The sequence below is a fragment of the Hippocampus zosterae genome, chromosome 8 (assembly GCF_025434085.1).
Source record: "Hippocampus zosterae strain Florida chromosome 8, ASM2543408v3, whole genome shotgun sequence".
In the NCBI taxonomy this organism is placed as follows: Eukaryota; Metazoa; Chordata; class Actinopteri; order Syngnathiformes; family Syngnathidae; genus Hippocampus; species Hippocampus zosterae.
The window spans coordinates 2793437-2814251 of NC_067458.1; the positions used below are offsets into that span (position 1 = coordinate 2793437).

At 45.6% G+C, this 20815-nt stretch overlaps 1 protein-coding gene across 4 annotated transcripts in view; it reads right to left on the reverse strand.

The window, feature by feature from the left end:
* Positions 1 to 4832: 4832 nt before the first annotated feature.
* Positions 4833 to 20815, reverse strand: part of nlgn1 (neuroligin 1) — a 139112-nt gene continuing 123129 nt past the window's right edge. For 3 of the 4 annotated variants that reach the window (XM_052073381.1, XM_052073382.1, XM_052073384.1), the window contains one exon: positions 4833 to 6409. In XM_052073381.1, the coding sequence (XP_051929341.1) occupies positions 5813 to 6409 (597 nt within the window). In that variant the 3' untranslated portion in view covers positions 4833 to 5812. Of the gene's footprint in view, positions 6410 to 12703; positions 13771 to 20815 lie in introns of those variants that run through there. The other variant, XM_052073385.1, reaches the window with a different exon arrangement.

The following is a 20815-nucleotide window of genomic DNA, read 5'->3' on the forward strand; positions in this document are numbered from 1 at the left end:
AATCGGATAGTTCTCTTACGAACTCGTGGGGGTCGTCTTTTGGTTTTGGAAGTGACGCAGCGATGTCTCGAAATTCGGCTGGTGTCCACGGTCAATATACATATCATCTTTTGTCGACGACATTTGAACCATGAGGAACGCTCATGAGGTACCGAATTCTTTCCTCTCGTAGTTTGCGACTGTGGGGGAACGGCCAGGTACAGCTCTCCCGAAACGGTGGCCGCTGGAGCGGCTGAGGGTCGCATTACAGCAGCAGCTGCAATTAAATCCTCATCCAGCCTTTGACGTTTGTCTTTCACCTTTTTCACCCGTATTCGTCTGGCCCTTTCAACGAGTATTTTACACTTACACCATCGCGTTCCGTGTTCATTATTTTTCCGCTTTTCTTTGTCTTTCAGCGATAATTTGCCCAACACTGTTTCCAATTCACCGCAATCATTAACGTCTCCCGAGAATTCGTATTTCTTTTTCCACTTTTTCACAAATCGTGCTGACCGTCTGCAGTCAATTTCAGCCAATCGAGTGTTTTCGACTAACGCTTCTACATCGTGACGTTCTGTCGTCTGTTGCGTTCCGCTCAATCGCCAGCAGCCCGAGGACTTCCATGTCGCCATGTTGCCTAGCAACAGCTGGAAGCGTTTACGGGTATTTTACACAAAGAAAAAAAATCACGATCTAGGTCTGGGTTGTTACCCGAAAACAAACGGTACGTGCCCGCGCTGGAGTTTATATGGGTTACGTTACCACAATAGCGTGATCGCCAATCACACTTATGCCCTAACACAAAACTATCCGCGTAACATACGCATATAACGTTAGACGAACACATATGCCGAGGTGGTCAACCTCTGCAGGAAGGCAGCGTTTCCTTACCGTTGATGCTTCGCAATAAATGGTATCTGAATGAGCCGATGCTCTCACAGATGTGCTTGGGCTCTGTGTGCCGTGGGAATCTAATTTCCCCCGTACCGCTAACCACGAAACGGTACTCGAGCTAGCCTACTCCGTTTTCGGTGTTAACTCATCTAATTCCATCACTCAGTGGAGAGAACCGACTACGCAACGGTTACTCCACCACGCCGACTGACCTTATTTTCCCGACAATTGTCCCGATGCCGAGCTGAACCCAGGTCCGCTGGATGATGGCGTTTGCTCGTTCCCCACGGCGTCCGGTGTGCGGCTGGCTCCTTCAGGAAAAGTCTCCACAAGGTCTGGTTGATTCGGAGGCGCAAAACGCGCGATCAGCTACGGATCGTCAACCGGAGCAAATCGGAGAGTCCAGCAAACAAACTTAAATCCGTTCGAACAAGCGCATCATTCTGCTGATAACGGCAAGTTTCTGCCAGAGAGTTTCTCGGACAAAGTTAAAGAAATGACTCGGCACACAGGAAAATTGTCTTCAATATCTGCAGAAGCGGCTCTCTGAGAGCGAACGACGGTTTAGTTGCAGAGTCCGGCCCTCCGCGAGTTCTACATTTTATTGTAACATATGCAAAATACAAGAAAAACACTGCCCCCGATATTTGCATGCCGCACCCCCGGTCCGGCTCCTCGGTAGTGATTGGTTACCTGTTTTTCAAACTTGAACCATCAGTACATTGGCGCCTTTCCTGTCTGGTCTACATCGAATTAACATGTTGCAGACTTTATGGATGGCCGATGTCCCCTTTTGTGACCGAGTTTCGCCCCTGTGGTCGTCCACCTACATTGACGTGCTAATTGTGGACTTCAACAGCCCTCCGACCAGGTGGCCGGCGCCTTTGTGTACAGGCATTTGAGGGTGCTGGATACGCACCCAAACGCTTCGATGTGCCCAAATAAATGTAACTTTAAACATGATACAATTTTGCTCATAGATTCCTCTAACAACCGTTCCAAGGCTGCCACGTGGCAAAGCATTGTTTCACAGAATCATTCGAGTGAGCGTGGAGAACATTTTTTTAAAAATCCCGTGACTTTTTACTCATGTTCACCAGAAGACACTCTTTTGCAGCGTCACCGTGTCCAACTTCCCTTTTTTTTTCCATTCTCAACATACGAAACTTCCCTCTTCAACTTACGTCTCACCGTCATTATTTTCACTTGCCTTTCACCCTCTATAAGTATTCAAAACTCGGTGTCTTTACATCCATCCTCATCCATTTTCTATTACCGTAATCAATATTACATATACTACATGTGGCGCCGGTTGAAAGAATGAATCATAACTGGTGGTAGGAAGTTTCTCTTCAATCCCATTAAATGCTGTACAAATTCTCGACACCGCAAAAGCTAGAAAAGAAAACAAACATGACGTCATGAGTCGCGCCAAGAGTAGCTCTTATCTACACACATGCAAAGATTACTAAAGCACACGTTCTCATCGCAGACATAATTCTACAGACAAACTAAAATGTTCACCTCGCTATCACTCTCAACCAGGCTAAGTATCTCCAAAGGTTTGAACTCGTCGTCTGCGAAACCACTTAACCACATTCAAAAATCGATAAGGAAAGGTCCAATATTCTGATATTAGGGCAAATAAATCCATAGTCCTTTACAGTTCCTATGTAATCCTGCAGGTGTACTATTTCATATGTTTTTAGCTGGGCAGCAAAATCATATATTATCCACATATTTAGATGTCTTATATTGGAAGGACACGTCAATTTGTTGTCAGAATCCTTCAAATCCATGTTTTTTTTTGTATCCCCATTTTGCAAATTTGAGAGTCAGCGACTCACCTAGGGTGACTATATTTACTTTTCCCTTGACTTCTTTGAGTATGTCATCCGTTGGAGCCTTCTCTTTGATGTACTCATGGGGCTTGGATGTTTCATCCTGGACAGTGACTCTCACACTAACTCGTCCCCCGGACTCCTTCCATAAGGCTTGCGTACAGTCTCAGGGTGCTGGATTTGGGATGGAACCCTCAATGAAAGTTAGGAACTTTCGGGTCTTAACATCCGTGTCAAATGATTAAAATATTTAATCTATTTAAAAACGCAACTGTCATAATTAACTCAAATTACCTCATAATTAATCGTGATGACACATTTTTTATCATTGCTGAATTTCCTGATATATTTTCGTCCCATTTTTTCACATTTTAATGCTCTCATCAACATGGACTCATGAATCTGTTTTCTATGTGCAAAATGCAAATATTTACTGAAATAACAATTTTGATTTGCAATTTTACATGAACATTTTTCACTTGGAGCAGTTATTCACATATCTCTCACACAACATCAACAACAGTGAAAAAAATATTTTGTCACACAACAGCTGCTTTAACAGCTCTTTTTATGGAATCAAAACAGAGCAATATAACATTATAAAGTGATCTAAGGTAAAGCCATGGTTGCATACTTCGTTTTTCTCAAGTTTGCTTTGAACACAGCATCAGGCTATGTTGATTCTGTTGGTCCTTTTGCGCGGAAGTCTATCTGTGGTTTTGTGTAGACATCATTTCGGATGGTTCGATAACAACACTGGAGACATTTTATTTTCAGTGTGTTCGCTAGGTTGCACTGCAACGCTGAACTCTCGACGTGCCTCAGCGCACTGTCACTGTCAGACGAACACAGAGAAGCTCACCCCCATTATTTATATGGACACGGAACACGGTAACCTTCCACACAAAATAGTTCCAAACAAGTAACAATTGCGTCAGTGGCATACATCGTACTCAACAGGCTACTTGCTCTTGATTCACCAGAGGCTCATCAACCGAGTCTCTTATTTCTCTCCCGAAACAGTGTCTCCTCCCGCTAGGTTTACCTTAGCCTTCTCCGCTACGTGCAATTTCTGTACATAACTTGTAATGGAGACTCTCGCTGGCAATCCGTAGTGGAGTCGTTCGATGCAATGCGAATGATTTCAGCTTGAGTTGAGCTGTGGACAATGTTGACAGGCTTGCATGCAGTAGCCATACATTTAGCTCTGGCTTCAGCAAATTTGTTCTTCATCGTGTTATCCATTTTCTTCGCTTTGAAATGATTCATACCTGTCTGTCTTAGAGAAGGGGCGGAGTACTCACATCAGCTGTGTGCTTGGCCATGAAGTGGTAATTCAGACTCGACGTGCGATGATGATAGCTCAGTTTACGACTGCAAAACATACAGGAAACTGGTCTGTCAGTGGAACAATCTGGTAAACTTTCCATTCATAAACTCTTTAAGTATCCGTTTTCGGTGTCTCGCGCTGCCGTGGCTGGCAAAAGAAACATGTGCGTGGACCTGTGCAGCATGCTTGTTGTTTTGTTTCTGGTTTATAGAGAGAGAGAGTCGTAGATAGGGCGCTCAACTGATTAGCACGTCCACCTCACAATGCAGAGGTCACAGGTTTGCTTCCATCTCTGGCCTTCCTGTGTGGAGTTTTGCATTTTCTCCCCAATGTGGTTCCCTCCCACATTCTAAGAACATGCACCCCGTAGGTTCATCGTTTATTCTAAATTGTCCTTAGATGTGATTGTGAGCACTGATAGTGTGCCCTGCGATTGACTGGCAACCAGTTCAGGGTGTAGCTCACCTCCTGCCAGAAGACAGCTGGGATAGGCTCCAGCACGCCTGCGACACTCGTGAGGATAAGCGGATTCAAAAATAGATGGATATACTAGATAGATATATTCAACATTGAGAAACACTAAAACATTGAGAAGAAAAGGTAGCTGAAAAGATGGCTTGCGCTTTGCCTAAATATGCATTATGCTCATGTTTCCACATCAACCAGAATAAAATGGTTAATCATAGAGCACTTTTACTACACTCAACTGTGTCTGGCATGGTATCAGTGTTGAAAAAATGACAGTTTCAAATTGCATAAAGTAGCAAGGTAATGTAGTGCTGGAATTATGGTACAATAAATTTAATGAAGTGCCAGCACAGATTGCAAACATTGTCCTCATATGTTGCAACTGATATTGTCATCTGCACTTTTACCTACTGTAAGTCCCAGGCCACAGTAGACACAGTTGTGGGAGTGAATCCCCCATAGTCTTCTGAGAATGTTTTTCCAATAATCCATTCAGGAAACTCAACTAAAATTCATTCATAAAGGGTGAAAATGATAATGTTTCCTTTTATTGAGAAAATAAAGTGTCATGCACACATTGTGTTAAAATCTACTCATCCTTCTGATGCCCCAGATCTCCTTGGAACTGCCTGTATCTCCTTGGGATCAGTCCTGCTGCGACAGTTCTAGACCAAGCCACCCATTCAATACAATGACTCTAAAGCATTTATGCTCAAAGTTCAGCATTACATATTTTAATTGATCTAATGTTAACTTTTTTCACGATTCTCAAACTCAAAAATACAAGAATGAAAAACTTCAGGTTTCCATTGTGCATATTTCATACTCTTCCTTAAATGTTTTTGTCTTTTCTGTTTTCATCCCAAAAACAAACAATCAAACAAACAGAAAAAAACAATGTATCCATTCATGAAATACATGCCAAAATTGCTTCGAATGGAATCTGCCCTGCAGTAGTCTACAGTGCATTGAATAGCTATTCTCATGTCACTCAGTCCCAAGCAGGTTCTAATACTTTGTAATTCCAGATTACACAGTTCCATTTTTCGGATGTATTTTCAGAGTAAAAATGCTGAAAAATATATCCTGATGTGTCTGTATAATTATGTTAATCTAGGTGTTTTGTACTTCTTGATTTTCGTGATTTTTACAATAAAAAAGTGACTTATGTCCCTTGATAAATGTCACTATAACCAGTGGTTCAGGCTGGTGTTAGCCTCTGACAGAGTATTTTAAGACTCTGAAAGAGGACGGACAGTAGTTAGGAGAGTCCTGCCTGTTGAGTGGATACCCTGGACTATACTCGGGTGGTGGAATGTGAGTGTGGGTGGGGAAGAGTGTTATTTTGCTGGCTGTTGGGAAAGGTGCTAAAAGATTGGAGAGAAGTAAGCCGTCCGATAGTACTCGGGATCATGGTAATGGTGTTTGGTTTCATGAGAGGGATGTCATCTGGTGAGCGCCTCAAGGCCAGAGTGTAGTCTGGTGGGCAGGTAGTCCTTAGCAACACATCATGAGGATTCAGCGAATCACCCATCTGCCTGCAGTCTTGGTCCAGGTCTGAGTGTTGCTTCATCTGAAGAGACATTATCTCCTCCTCCTGTGTATGAGCAAGGTTGTTGGTTGCACTCTGTTGAGGGCTGCAGCGCTTGTGAATGTCATGCCGGTGTTTGTCCTTCTTGTAGTAAAGAGCTGCAAAAGCCAGAATGTTGAGGAAAAGCAGAGATGCTCCCACGGCGATAGTCACGGACAACTCAGTGGAATAGTCACGCTGGTCCACCAGATGAGGTTGGTTGTGGATGTCCTGGGTGTCCGTTGGCTGGGGAGATGGGTAGGGGTTCTTAGTCACGAGAACCTTTGGCTTTGGGGTGCGGTTGCTCGCACCTGATGGAGAAATCTGAAGAAAGAATGCATCAGAAATGTTGTTAAATAACGGTTGGTTGTACAATGATCATTTTATCCACACCAGGGCGGAGTGTCATTTGAGAAAGACGACAACTCCTGAGCAGTCAGTCTATTTCAGGTCACCCTGGTCAAGCATTTATTTATTTATTTTTAAGTTTAGGCACTAAGAGGCCTAATTCCTATACAACAGGTATCTTCACATGGTGAACTGTGCATCCTTACGCGGCCATTTCTATTTCACATACGACGCTCTCACAAACTGTGTATATTCAGTATTATATCACTTGTGATCACGTGGCCATAATGAGTCAATTAATTGTTCCTTTACTGGAAGCATTCTATTGTACTATTATTATATTGAAGGTACAGCACAGCATGGCTGTTCTGAGGTTGATTCAGAAATTATTGTTATTTTTTTTTAAGAATCAAAGGAGTAAAACCTTTGTGTTCTTTCAGAAGCCAACTCAAAACCGTTGTGTCTCATGTTGTGAGACTGTGACCTAATTGCTTCATAACCTAACTCCAAGTCATGTAGAAAGCAGAGACTGAACAGCGAATCAATGTTCTCCCTTACCCCTGGATAGTCTGCATTTTGAAGAAAGCATTTGCGATTCCATTTTGGTTGTGAAGGAATGTGTCAATGCTGCTGCCGAGACACAAAGGTAATCAAAATCTGTTTCTTTTTTCATTTGTAAGATGCACATACCTGTCCTGAGGAAAATTAAGCCTAACTCTCAAATAAAAGGCTTAATTTGCCTGTTCAGTGTTTCTCGAAATTTAGGCCAGGAACATTTGTAGAGAATTGGAGTCCTCGTGTTTTTCCTTTTAAGATTATGTTGAAGTTATTGGAAGGGTGGCCCGGTGGTCCAGTGGTTATCACACCGACCTCACAGTGCAGAGGACCTGGGTTCAATTCCAGCTCCGGCCTCCCTGTGTGGAGCTTGCATGTTCTCCGGGGCTGTGTGGGTTTTCTCCGGGTTCCTCCCACATTCCAAAAACATGCATGGCAGGCTGATTCAACACTCTGAATTGCCCCTAGGTGTAAGTGTAAGTGAGTGTGGATGATTGTTCGTCTGTGTGTGCTCTGCGATTGGCTGGCAACTCGTTCAGGGTGTCCCTCACCTACTGCCGGAAGACAGCTGGGATAGGCTCCAGCACCCCCACGACCCTGATAAGGATAAAGTGGATCGGAAAATGGATGGATGAAATTATTGCTGTTGTTTGCATTTTAATATAAAGTGTCAAGGTTTAGATGTGTATTTCAAACTCACTTATGATTTCTGTGTTACAAAGAATGCGTTATAATAATAATAATAATAATAATAATAATAATAATAATATTAATACATTTTATTTAGAAGCGCCTTTCAAGACACCCAAGGTTGAGCAGCGGCAGCCAGACGCGCCAGCATTCACTCAACCCGGAAAGTCGGAAGAAATCACAAGGGAGGGAGAGGGGGAGAAAAAAACACGCTTGAACTATCCTCATTTTGAGGATAGTTTGAGTTAGGCAAAAAACCTCCTGCACAAGCATATGACAATTACAACAGGTCACAAGACATGAACAATGTGTGATCGTCTGGTTGTGTGTGCGTGACAGGTCTAGCTGCTACGTCAAGGTCTCATGGAGACGGTCCTGGCTTATCAGACTATGGCCGAGAAGGAGGGGGTGATGGTAGGGCACGAGCTTCCATGCGTACTTTCATCAGGGGAAGGTCGAGATAGCAGATGTGGTTTTTGGTAGCAGGGAGTCAAAGAATTCCAGACAGCCTTGAAGTCCGTGGCTTGTGTCTCTCAAATGGCATCGATCAGCCAAATCCGCAATTTCTTTCAATATTTGAGCACGAATTCCAGGTTCACCAAGTTGTTGCCCATCTTGCAGTGCCGTTCCAAAGCCGCATCAGTTTGCGGTTGAGCACAGTCTGAGTCTGAGTGATGGACATCCGCACTTTACCATCCTTAGACCCGCAGCCTTTTCCAATAGAGCCGCTCCCGTCGGTTGAATTTTTCGATAGATCAGGAAACTGCTAGCGCCAAACAACAGTATACCTGTTATCAGAAGGCCGATAATGTAGATGTCTTCCACATCCTAAACGGACAGGGTTGACAGGCACACCATTCTCCACCTCCTCCAGGGATCAAGGGTGTACCCAGCAGCAGAAGTCCCCGAGGGGCAAGTAGACTCCCCACTGCCTGCTCTTCTCATCGAGAAAATTTTGTCGATGGCATTGAGAGACCAGCCAACCAGTTCCATGTTTGTTTTTAGGATGAAAATACGACAGGAGGCTACGAAAGTTAGACAAAAGACAGCACATGGACTGAGTGGCGAGCAGGGAAGGGTGGGGGTGGGGGACAGGAGCAGAAAGCAAAAGCGTCCGCCTTCGTCGAGAGCCAAGCAAGAAGTTTCGTTAATTTACATTCTTGCATTGTTCTCTTTTGGTAGGAAAGAAATAGCTTCATTCATGGTACAGACAGACATTTTTTTCCCTCAGAATTTTGTGTCAAGTTGCTTGTTAAACAATTTCCAATACACACAACCATAAATTAACTCAACATCAGAATCAGAATTATTTTTATTGGCCAAGTATGCAGAACAGAAGTACAGCCCAAGGACATTAGAAGTCAGGGTTGGTAGGTCTCAAGAGCCTCCCTGTCTCCTCTCCTGCATTCAAAGCATAAAAAAGGCACCCACCACCGCCAATAATGATTATAGTTTTTCTCAAATGCTAAAACACAAATGCCAATCCTCTCAACCAAATGACCAGTTGTCTAAACATATTTACTAAATCTAGCCACCATTTGCCAATACCATGAATGCATTTCATCAGGCGCCGACAGATATGGCAGCCTCGGTCACACGCTCCCTAGTATTATCCCTGTTTTTGTCATTTGTGTTAGTTTTTGGCGACCCTGAGCGGCTGACTTACACGAGGGAAAAGTTGCTGCGCATTGGGGAGTCTATGCTCTGTCTTTTTTCACTAGCACACGAAAATCCACAAGGTTTTTCGGAGCTAATCGCGAGCAGACCGGCTGCGCTGTACGGAGCATGGAAACGCCGCCGGAGATGGGGATGCGAGCCGGCGTGCTCGTGAAGCTCCGGCAGCGCGGATTTCGAACCCCGCTCCCATCGATCCATCTTGCAAATCTACGATCTCTGCCAAACAAGATGGATGAACTTCTTCTCCTTACAAAGTCCAACAAAACCTTTGCACGTTCTGCTGCGTTGTGCTTCACTGAAACCTGGCTCAGTGACCGCCACCCGGATTCCGCGCAACATCTACCCGGCTTCCGCCTTCTCCGTGCAGACCGCGACACGGAGCTATCAGGGAAATCAAAAGGTGGTGGGATTTGCTTCTATATCAACGAAGAATGGTGCACTGATGTCACGAAGCTTGACGCACACTGCAGCCCGGACCTGGAGTCGCTGTCTTTAAACTGCAAGGCATTCTACTCGCCACGTGAGTTCACCTCCTTTTTACAAGTCGGTGTTTACATTGCGCCACAAGCTAACACTAACACTGCGATACAAACGCGAGCCGAACAAGTAAACAAACTCGAACTAAAATACCCAGAATCACCCCTGATCATTTTGGGAGATTTTAATAGAGCACATCTTGACCGTGAACTTAACCAGATATAAGCAGCACATCGACTGTTTCACCAGAGAAGGCAACATTCTAGACCACTGCTATACAACAATCAAAAATGCATACGATCGGTCGCCCGTGCAGCATTGGGTCTTTCTGACCACAATTTAATCCACTTAATACCTACATACAGACAGAAACTCAAATGTGTTAAACCGGTTGTTAAGACTGTGAAAAAATGGACAGATGAAGCAAAGCTAGCTCTACAAGAATGCTTAGACTGCACTGATTGGGGCGTCTTTGAAACTTCAACGGGCACACTGGATGAATACACAGACACTGTAACATCATACATCAGTTTCTGTGAGGACATGTGTGTACCAACGAAGTCCTTCCGCTCCTTCAACAATAACAAGCCATGGTTTACTCCCAAACTCAGGCAACTCAGGAAAGAGAAAGAGGCCGCATTTAGAAGTGGAGATCGGGCACTGTACAAACACGCCCGAAACCAATTGACAAAGGAAATTAACATCGCTAAGAGAAGCTATGCAGAGAGGCTGAAAACCCAGTTTTCTGCTAACGACTCTGCATCTGTGTGGAATGGCCTGAAAGCAATCACTAACTACAGAACGCCATCCCCCCCAAACAGTGAACAATAAGGGTCTTGCTAATGAACTAAACATGCGTTTCTGCCAATTTGAAAAGGACACCCCCATTTCCCGCACACACCCCTCTAGCAGAAACTACTCTATCTACCCCCCTAACCCTCTTTTACTCCACTACAGATCCACGAACAGGACGTGAGACGGCTCTTCAAACAGCAGAAGATCAAGAAGCTGCGGGGCCCGACAAAGTGTCCCCCTCCTGCCTTAAAGTCTGCGCTGACCAGCTGGCTCCGGTCTTCACAAAAATCTTCAACAGATCCCTGGAGCTGTGTGAGGTCCCATCCTGCTTCAAACAGTCTACCATCATCCCAGTTCCCAAGAAATCTGCAACATCGGAACTGAACGACTATAGGCCTGTCGCCCTGACGTCTGTGGTCTTGAAGTCCTTTGAACGCCTTGTGCTGAACCACCTAAAGAACGTCACTGGACCCCTGCTGGACCCTCTCCAGTTTGCCTACCGGGCAAATTGGTCTATGGAAGACGCAGTCAACATAGGTCTGCACTACATCCTCGAGCACAGCACAGGGACCTACGCAAGAATTATATTTGTGGATTTCAGCTCTGCATTCAACACTATCATCCCGGAACTCCTCACCCCCAAACTTCTCCACCCTCAGCTTCCTGACGGGATGGACACAACAGGTGAGACTGGGAGCAACAACATCATCAACATGCACCACCAGCACTGGAGCCCCACAGGGATGTGTCCTCTCTCCACTGCTCTTCTCCCTCTACACAAACGATTGCACCTCAACAGATCCAGCTGTCAAACTCATAAAGTTAGCAGACGACACCACGGTCATCGGCCTCATCATAGACGGCGACGAGTCTGCGTACCGCCAACAAGTGGAGCAGCTGGATCTCTGGTGCACCCGACACAACCTCGGGCTGAACACGCTCAAGACTGTAGAGATGATCGTGGACTTCAGGAAACATTCTTCTCCACAGTTGCCCCTCACACTATCCAACTGCCCTGTGTCAACCGTCGAGACCTTCAAGTTCCTGGGAATCACAGTCTCCCAGGACATAAAGTGGGAAGTCAACACCATCTCCATCCTGAAACGGGCCCAGCAGAGGATGTACTTCCTGAGGCTGCTGAGGAAGCATGGCCTGCCACAGGAGGTGCTACGACAGTTCTACACGGCAGCCATCAAATCAATCCTGTGTTCTTCCATCACGGTTTGGTTTGGGGCCGCCACAAAAAAGGACAAAATCCGACTTCAACAGACAGTTAGGACGGCGGAAAAAAACATTGGCACCGCCCTACCCACTCTTGAGGACTTGCACACTACAGGAATCAAGACAAGGGCACGGAAAATCCTCCTGGATCCCCCGCACCCTGCCCACCACCCTTTCCAGCTACTCCCCTCAGGCAGGCGCTACAGATCCAAGCGCACCAAATCCAGCAGACACTTAAACAGCTTCTCTCTAGCCATTAACTCCCTAAACAGTCACTGACGTAGTCACTCTTCTTGTACTACAAATACTGCTACTGGTCACTCTAAAATGGTTCAATGATTTTCTGAACCAACTGTACAAACTTCATCGTATTGTATTCTACCACTGATCACTTTAGCTCTGCTTGATACTTTGCACATTGTCTCACTTACATTACGAAATGACCTTGCATACCTATTTGTCATGTCCTTGTTTACGATGATATTATGCAGCGTGTTATACCGGAGACAAATTCATTGTGTGTTCTACATACTTGGCCACTAAAGATGATTCTGATTCTGATTCTGATTTCACATGAAGACACAATTCACAAAACACAATCCGCTGTGCTCATGAATCTAAACACATTTTTCCTTGCCAAAACACAAGTTGCAAAAGAATTCTGCTCATATTCTCAAAATAAAGTCATGTGATGCAAAATGCTTGCCACAGTCAGCAATATTTGAACACAATGAACATACTCAAAATTGAAGGCACTCTGAACTTCAGCATACTGTGCACTCTGAACTTGAAGTTCAGAGTGCACAGTATGCTGAAGATTCCAAAGAAACACAATAGTTGAAGGCAGAATCAGGGGAAGAGGAATTCGAGCCAGAGGGGGAGAGCGGGACATGGAAGAAAAGGAGCAGGCCAATGAGGAATAGCAGTTTAAACGAGTGGAGGAAGAGGAGCAGGCCAACGAGGACAAGAAGCAGGCCAACTTGGAGGAGGAGGAGGCAAACAAAAGGGAGAGGAGAAGGTCGAGGGGTAAGAGTAAGACAACCTCGCACTATCATCAAACTCCGGGAGATCAGAGACAAAGTCATTGCCAATAATGTTAACTTTGAGCGCATTGATGATTTCATCTTGGCCACAATCGACGCAGTTCTCCGGTGTCAAAAGATGCAGATGAAACAGGTCCATAGGGTTCCCTATGTGCACGACACAAATACCTACGTTACGAGTACGTGCAAGTAAGTATACATCCATGTTCACAGTACAGTTAGTGGACATACTGTGCTACCTGTTGTTCTGAACACCTGTGCACTTTCACATTTTCACAGAGGATATTACAGTTGGACACAATGACCTCATGAGTACCTCTCCCTGGATGAGGCCGCTTTCAACTTGCAGAAACAAAGGCAAAGAGGCCGCAACCTCATTTGACCAAAGAGCCATCACTGAGGTTCCTGGCCAATGTGGGGGGTAATATTACTCTCTGTGCGGCCATGGGTTTGGAGGGACTTCTCCACGCATGTTGTCCTTAGGCATGCACCGTCAACAACACCATCCTGGGGCTGCAATCCCAATTATGTGATCGTTTGGGCCAATGTCTGCTTCCCCAGAACAAACCAAATCAGAGAGTATAGTCCACCACCAACAGTAACCAGCTTTTACAGTAAATGTCTGTCTGCCACCCTCCCACCCTTTCCTAAAACCCTAGAGAGGAAGTTTTCCCATTGCGGAGATGGAAGGTTTATGACCAAACACTACAGAGAATGTCCTAAGGGCAATGGAGAAGGCCTGTGTTGAGATCCCGGTGGAGGCCTTCCAAGGATGGAATCACCAGTCTACGGCTTTTTTCCCACGGTGCCGGGTAAGAGAGAATATAGTCTACGATGTGGATGAGGCGATGTGGCCCGATGCAGCTCAGCGACGTGATGCTGCACAGTGATTGTGGTGTGAATAAAGTAAATTAAAAAAACCATCACACCCTGAACATGTTTTCAAGAGTACTGTTGTGTGATTCTGTTTTTGCATTGAGTTGTGTTACAGTAATGTACATCCAGTATATTTCTCTAGATGTATGCTCTTCATAAAATCTAAAAAAAGATCTAAGAAGATCCGTGACTGTAAATTGTAAAAAATATGCACTGGTAGTTATGAAACAAAGAAACTTGAACATTGAACATTGTCTTTTCAATTGTTTTGCTGTAGTGTGTAACAATTTGTATAGTGTTTACATTTTGAATGCTTTGAAGCTGCTCTTTTGGTGTTAAAGTTTGAATTTTGAAGTGAGACAGTGGGGTTGTGTTTGAAAAGGGTGTTGTGTTTATAAATTGAGGAACATAGAGGAAACTTTTGTGAAATGTGTTTTAGCATTTGAGAAAAACTGTAAACTAAATTATCATTTTATTTTAGCTCTGTGCATAGTTTACATTGATTTATATTTATTGACTGATATTTTGCAATTCCAATAATGTCAATGATTTCATATTTCTTGTTCAAATATATGATGGGCGAAAAGGCAAGAGTGGCTCTGAGAGCGAGTTCCTCAATTGCCACAGGCAGTTATTGGCATGTCCCTTCAAAAAATAGACAGCTTTTTTTTCTCCCCAAATACAGTGGCACCTGAAGTTACGAACTTAATTCATTCTCTGAACCCATTTTTAACTTGAAACGTTCATAAACCGAAGTAATCTTTCCCATTGAAATGAATGGAAATGTTTTTAATCCGTTCTAGTCACCCACATTGTTATATTTACATTTTATGTTAATCTTTTATTTAATGATTAATAATTTTAATGTTTACCATTTTAATCAATGCATGGTTGAAAATAAATAAATTGCAATATAAAAAGAAGTGATGAAGAAATAACACATGAAAAAGAACACTATAAATTGCAAGTATCTCAAAATTCTGCTGCTCGAATGCTCACTCATCATCATGATTCATTGGCATTTCAATCACAGTGTGATTATCTGTTTGTGCCTGACTGGGAGCACCATCTGGTATTACTAAAGAGGCCGAGTGACAGTCCCTGTTGCAGTGTATGCACCTGAACACACAGTCGGAGGGGGGCGCTTGTTTGTCCTGGCTGTTCTTTCTCCTGGCTCTCTTGTCTTCTGCCGATGCTCTCATCTTCTCCTCCCCTCACCACAGACCACGTGCCAGTTCGTATTTCCAGTTGAGGCGGTTCTCAGTCAGTGACTCCCATCCCTTCACATCTAACTCAACAGCCTTCAAGTCCCTCTTGTAAACGTCTTTGAAACGAAGCTGTGGGCGGCCCTGTGTTCTCTTTCCAACTGCGAGTTCTCCATAGAGCAGATCTTTGGGGATCCTACTGTCCTCCATCCTGCGGACGTGGCCGAGCCACCGAAGGCGATGCTGACGGAGGAGGGTGTACATGCTGGGGATGTTGGCAGGTTCCAAGACGTCTTTGTCAGACTCAGAATCAGAATCAGAATCATATTTATTGCCCAAGTATGTAGAACACACAAGGAATTTATTGGTGATGAAGTCGGACCACTTGATACCAAGGATTCGCCTGAGGTTTCGCATGTGGAAGGTGTTGAGCCTCTTTTCTTGGCGTGAATACAGGGTCCAGGACTCGCTGCCTTACAGTAGGGTGCTGAGAATACAGTCCATGCAGACTGCCATCCTGGTGTTGGTCGTCAACTTGCTGTTCTCCCACACGCGTTTGGTGAGCCGGGCAAGAGTTGTGGTGGCTCGGCCGATCCTTCTCTTCAGTTCAGGGTCCAAGTCAAGAGAGTCTGTCACCGTGGAGCCAAAGTAAATAAACTCCTTGACCACATCCAGCTGGTAGTTGTTAATGGAGATGGTGGGTTGGCTCTCCTTGTCCTGACTCAAGATGTTGGTCTTCTTGAGACTGATGGTAAGCTGAAAGTCGCTGCACGCCCTCGAGAAACGATCCATGAGATGCTGAATATGTTCTTTCTTGTGGGCAGTGACAGCAGCATCGTCCGCAAACAGCATGTCTCTGATCAGGACTTTGCGATCTTGGTCTTGGCCCTCAGCCTCGCCATGTTGTAGAGGCCGCCACCATAGCAACATTTGTTTTTCGACTCCTGCGTGGAGTATAGAGTAGGGGCGCAGACTTTTAAAATAGTTATATATATATTTTTTAAATCCTCGTCTCACCCCCCCTCGAGTGGTGTCCGTCCCTCATTCAGCTCGGGTCCTCTACCAGAGGCCAGGAAGCTTGACGGTTCTGCGCAGTATCCTTGCTGTTCCCAGCACTGCACATTTCTGGACTGAGATGTCCGATGTTGTTCCCGGGATCTGTTGCAACCACTCATCCAGTTTGGGGGTCACTGCCCCGAGTGCTCCGACCACCACAGGCACGACTGTCACCTTTACCTTCCAGGCTCTCTCCAGCTCCTCTCTGAGCCCTTATTTCTCGAGTTTCTCGTATTCGTTCTTTCTGATGTTTCCATCATTTGGGACCGCGGCATCCACTACAACGGCTTTCCTCTGCCCTTTATCTATGATCATGATATCTGGTTGGTTCGCCATTACCATCTTGTCAGTCTGGATCTGGAAGTCCCACAGGATCTTCGCTCTGTCATTCTCCACCACCTTCGGAGGTGTTTCCCATTTTGACCTTGGGGTTTCCAGTCCATACTCCGCACAGATGTTTCGGTAGACTATGCCAGCCACCTGGTTATGGCGTTACATGTAGGCTTTCCCTGCCAGCATATTACACCCTGTAGTTATGTGTTGGATCGTTTCAGGTGCCTCTTTGCACAACCTACACCTTGGGTCTTGTCTGGTGTGGTATATCTGGGCCTCAATGGCTCTGGTGCTCAGGGCCTGCTCCTGAGCAGCCAGAATGAGTGCCTCTGTGCTGTCCTTATGGCCAGCCCTCTCTAGCCACTGATAGGACTTCTTGAGATCGGCCACTTCAGTTACGGTCCGGTGGTACATCCCGTGTAGGGGCTTGTCCTCCCATGATGGTCCCTCTTCCAGCGCCTCAACTACTGTTCCCCATTGTCTGAGACATTCTCTGAGTACGTCATCCGGTGGAGCCTTCTCCTTGATGTATTCATGGAGCTTGGATGTTTCATCCTGGACAGTGGCTCTCACACTCACTCGTCCCCGGCCTCCTTCCTTTCGGCTTGCGTACAGTCTCAGGGTGCTGGATTTGGGATGGAACCCTCCATGCATGGTTAGGAGCTTTCGGGTCCTAACGTCTGTGGTCTGAATCTCTTCCTTTGGCCACCTTATTATTCCTGCAGGGTATCTGATCACTGGCAGGGAATAGCTGTTTATTGCCCGGGTCTTATTCTTGCCATTGAGCTGGCTTCTTGGGACTTGCCTCACTCGCTGGAGGTATTTGGCCATAGCCACTTTCCTTGTTGCCAGTTCAAGGTTGCCATTGGCTTGTGGTATACCGAGGTACTTGTAGCTGTCCTCAATGTCTGCTATTGTTCCTTCAGGGAGTGAGAGCCCTTCAGTGCGGACTACCTTTCCTCTCTTAGTCACCATCCGACTACATTTCTCGAGCCCGAAAGACATCCCGATGTCGCTGCTGTAGATCCTGGTCGTGTGGATCAGGGAGTCTATGTCCCTTTCACTCTTAGCATACAGCTTTATGTCATCCATGTAGAGGAGGTGACTGATTGTAGCTCCATTTCTGAGGCGGTATCCATAGGCTGTCTTGGTGATTACTTGGCTTAGGGGGTTCAGTCCTATGCAGAACAGCAGTGGGGAGAGTGCAGCACCTTGGTATATGCCACATTTATGGACACTTGGGTAAGTGGCTTGCCATTGGCTTCAAGTGTGGTTTTCCACATCCTCATCGAGTTCGCAACAAAGGCTCTTAGCATCCTGTTCACCTTAGACAACTCCAAGCATTCAGTGATCCATGTATGTGGCATCGAGTCATAGGCTTTCTTGTAATCAATCCAGGCTGTGCACAGGTTGGTACGTCGGGACCTGCAGTCTTGTGCGACTGCTCTGTCAACCAGGAGCTGATGTTTGGCTCCTCTGGTATCTCTACCAATTCCCTTCTGTGCTTCGCTCATGTATTGATCCATTTGTTTGTTTTGGAGGGACGGCCGCCCACAATTCCAGACAGCCTTGAGTCCTTGGTCTGTATCTCCTCACTGGCGCCGATCAGTCGGATCTGAAATTTCTTTCCGCAGCGGAGTCGCTCCAAAACCGCAACAATATTGTGGTTGAGCTCAGTCACCGCTTCAGTCTGAGTGTTGGACATTCGCGCCAAGCCATCCAGAGTGTGACCGGCAGCTTCTTCACTTCCAATAGAGTCGCTCCCGTCGGTTAAATTTTGCGATAGAACAGAAAGCTGCCAACACCAAACAGCAGCATACCTGTTATCAAAAGGCCAATAATGTAGATGTCTTCCACATCCTCCACAGACAGTACTGCCAGGCACACCGGTCTCCACTTTCTCCATGGATCCAGGGCGTATCCGGCAGCAAGTGTTGAGGGCAGGAGGAGCAGTGCAAAAAAGCGTCCGCCTTCGTCGAGAGCCAAGCAGAAAGCTACAAAACAATGCCAAATCTTTGGCACCAAATCCTACAATCTTATGGGATGATATTCATAATATTGAACTTGTCTTCTTTTCCTTTCAGCTTTTCCCCTCAGGGGTCACCACAGCAAATCAGTTGCCGCCATCTAACCCTGTTTTGTGCGTCCTCTTCTCTCGCATCAGTTACCTTCATGTCCTATTTCACTACATCCATAAACCTCCTGTTTTGTATTCCTCTTGGCCTCCTGCCTGGCAGTTCAAGACTCCGCATCCTTCTCCCAAAATATTCACTCTATCTCCTCTGGACATGTCCAAACCATCTCAGTCTGGCCTGCCTGACTTTATCTCCCCAACCTCTGACATGAGTTGTCCCTCTGATGTATTCATTCCTGATTCTATAAAACCTGGTCACTCCCAAGAGAACCTCAACATCTTCATCTCTGCAACCTCCAGCCCTGCCCTGTCTTTTCTTCAATGACAATGGCTCCAGTCCAAACAGCATGGCTGGTCTCACCAGAGTTTTATACACCTTTCCTTTTATCTTAGATGAAACTCTTCTCTCGCACGTCACACCTGACGCTTTTCTCCAGCCGTTCCAGCCTGCCTGTACCCGCTTCTTCACCTCTTTTCCACATTCTCCATTGCTCTGGACAGTTGACCCTAAGTACTTAAATCCTGCACCTTCTTTATCTCTTCTCCCTGTAACCTCACTCTTGTACTTGGGTACCTCTCATTCACACACATGTACTCCAGCTTGCTGCGACTGGCCTTCATTTCTCTCCTTTCCAGGGCAAACCTCCACCTCTCCAGTTTCTCCTCTACCTGCCATCCCTACAGTCCATCACCATAGCGAATAAGAAGGGGCCCCTGGTGAAGTCCCACCTCCACCTTGAATTCCTCCGTCACACCGACAGCACACCTCACTGCTGTCTTACAGCCATCATACATGTCCTGCACCACTCTAACGTACTTCTCTGTCACCCCAGAATTCCTCATACAATACCACAGTTATTCTCTGGGCACCCTGTCATACGCTTTCTGCAGATCTACAACGACAATGCAGTTCCCTCTGGCCTTCTCTGTGCTTCTCTATCAACACCCTTAAAGCAAATACTTTACTGCAGCCGTCGCACTCTTTTTTGGCATAAAACCATACTGCTGCTCACAAATGATCACTTCTACTCTTAGTCTCGCTTCAACTACTCTTTCCCAAAGTTTAACTGTATGGCTCATCAACTTTATTCCTCTTTATCACTGAACATTCGGCAAGCCTCCTCGCTGCCCATCTTCAAAGCCGTCCTCAAGACTCACTTGTATTCTTTGGCATTCGACTCAGCATGACTTAGATGTGTTCTTGGTTTTACTGTTTGGTGCTTTGTAACGCCTTTATTACCGATTTGTCTTACTGTTTATTGTGCATGTTAAATTGCTCCATGTACAGCACTTTGTATGCAGCGATGGCTGTTTGAAAGTGCTCTATAAATATTGTTGACTTGACTTGACTCTTTAGTTACTACAACTGCACATGTCCCTTGTTCTTAAAAAGGTGCACCGGCACACTTCTCCATTCCTCAGGTATCTTCTGACCATACTGGCCACTGCCACCTCTCCTGGACACTTCCATACCTCCATTGGTAAATCATCAGGCACGAGTGCCTTTCCACTCTTCATCCTCTTCAGTACTCTCCTCACTTCATCCTTGCTCATCTTCGCTACTTCCTGGTCCAGAACATTCACCTCGTCAACTCTTTGTTCTTTCTCATTTTCCTCATTCATCAATTCTTCAAAGTACTCTTTCCATCTTCCCATCACAATATTGGCACCTGTCAATACATTTCCATCTCTATCCTTAATTACCCTAACCTGCTACATGTCCTTACCATCTCGGTCTTGCCTACCAGTATAGATTAGTCTCTCCCTCCTTACTGTCCAACCTAGAATACATCGTAGGCCTCTTGTTTGGCCTTCACCACCTCTACTTTCACCGTGCGCTGCATCTCCCTGTACTCCTATCTACTCTCTTCAGAGGAACTCAGTGTCCCAGTTCTTCTTTCTCTCTATGCACTCCTGCACCTCCTCATTCCACCACCAAGTCTCCTTATCTACTTTCCTTCCAGATGATACACCAAGTACTTTCCTACCTGTCTCCCTGATCACATTAGCTGTGTTTGTCCAGTTGTCTGTAAGCACCTCCTGACCGCCCAGTGCTTGTCTCAACTCCTTCCTTAAACTCATGCGACACTCTTCCCTTTTCAGCTTCCACATTTTTGTCCTCACCACCAGAAACTTAAATGGAAAGGTTGCAAACATACTTGTCATGATTCTGTTTTTGTGAAGATTATGTTTGTTTGTTTTTTCCCACCTGTTCTTGTCATCTGGATCCCTGGTGTCAACCAATCAGCTGCAGGACCAGAGGCCTGATCCCAAAGCCATCACCTCTCGCTGTTCCAGCGGCAAGCGGCCTGCAGCTGTC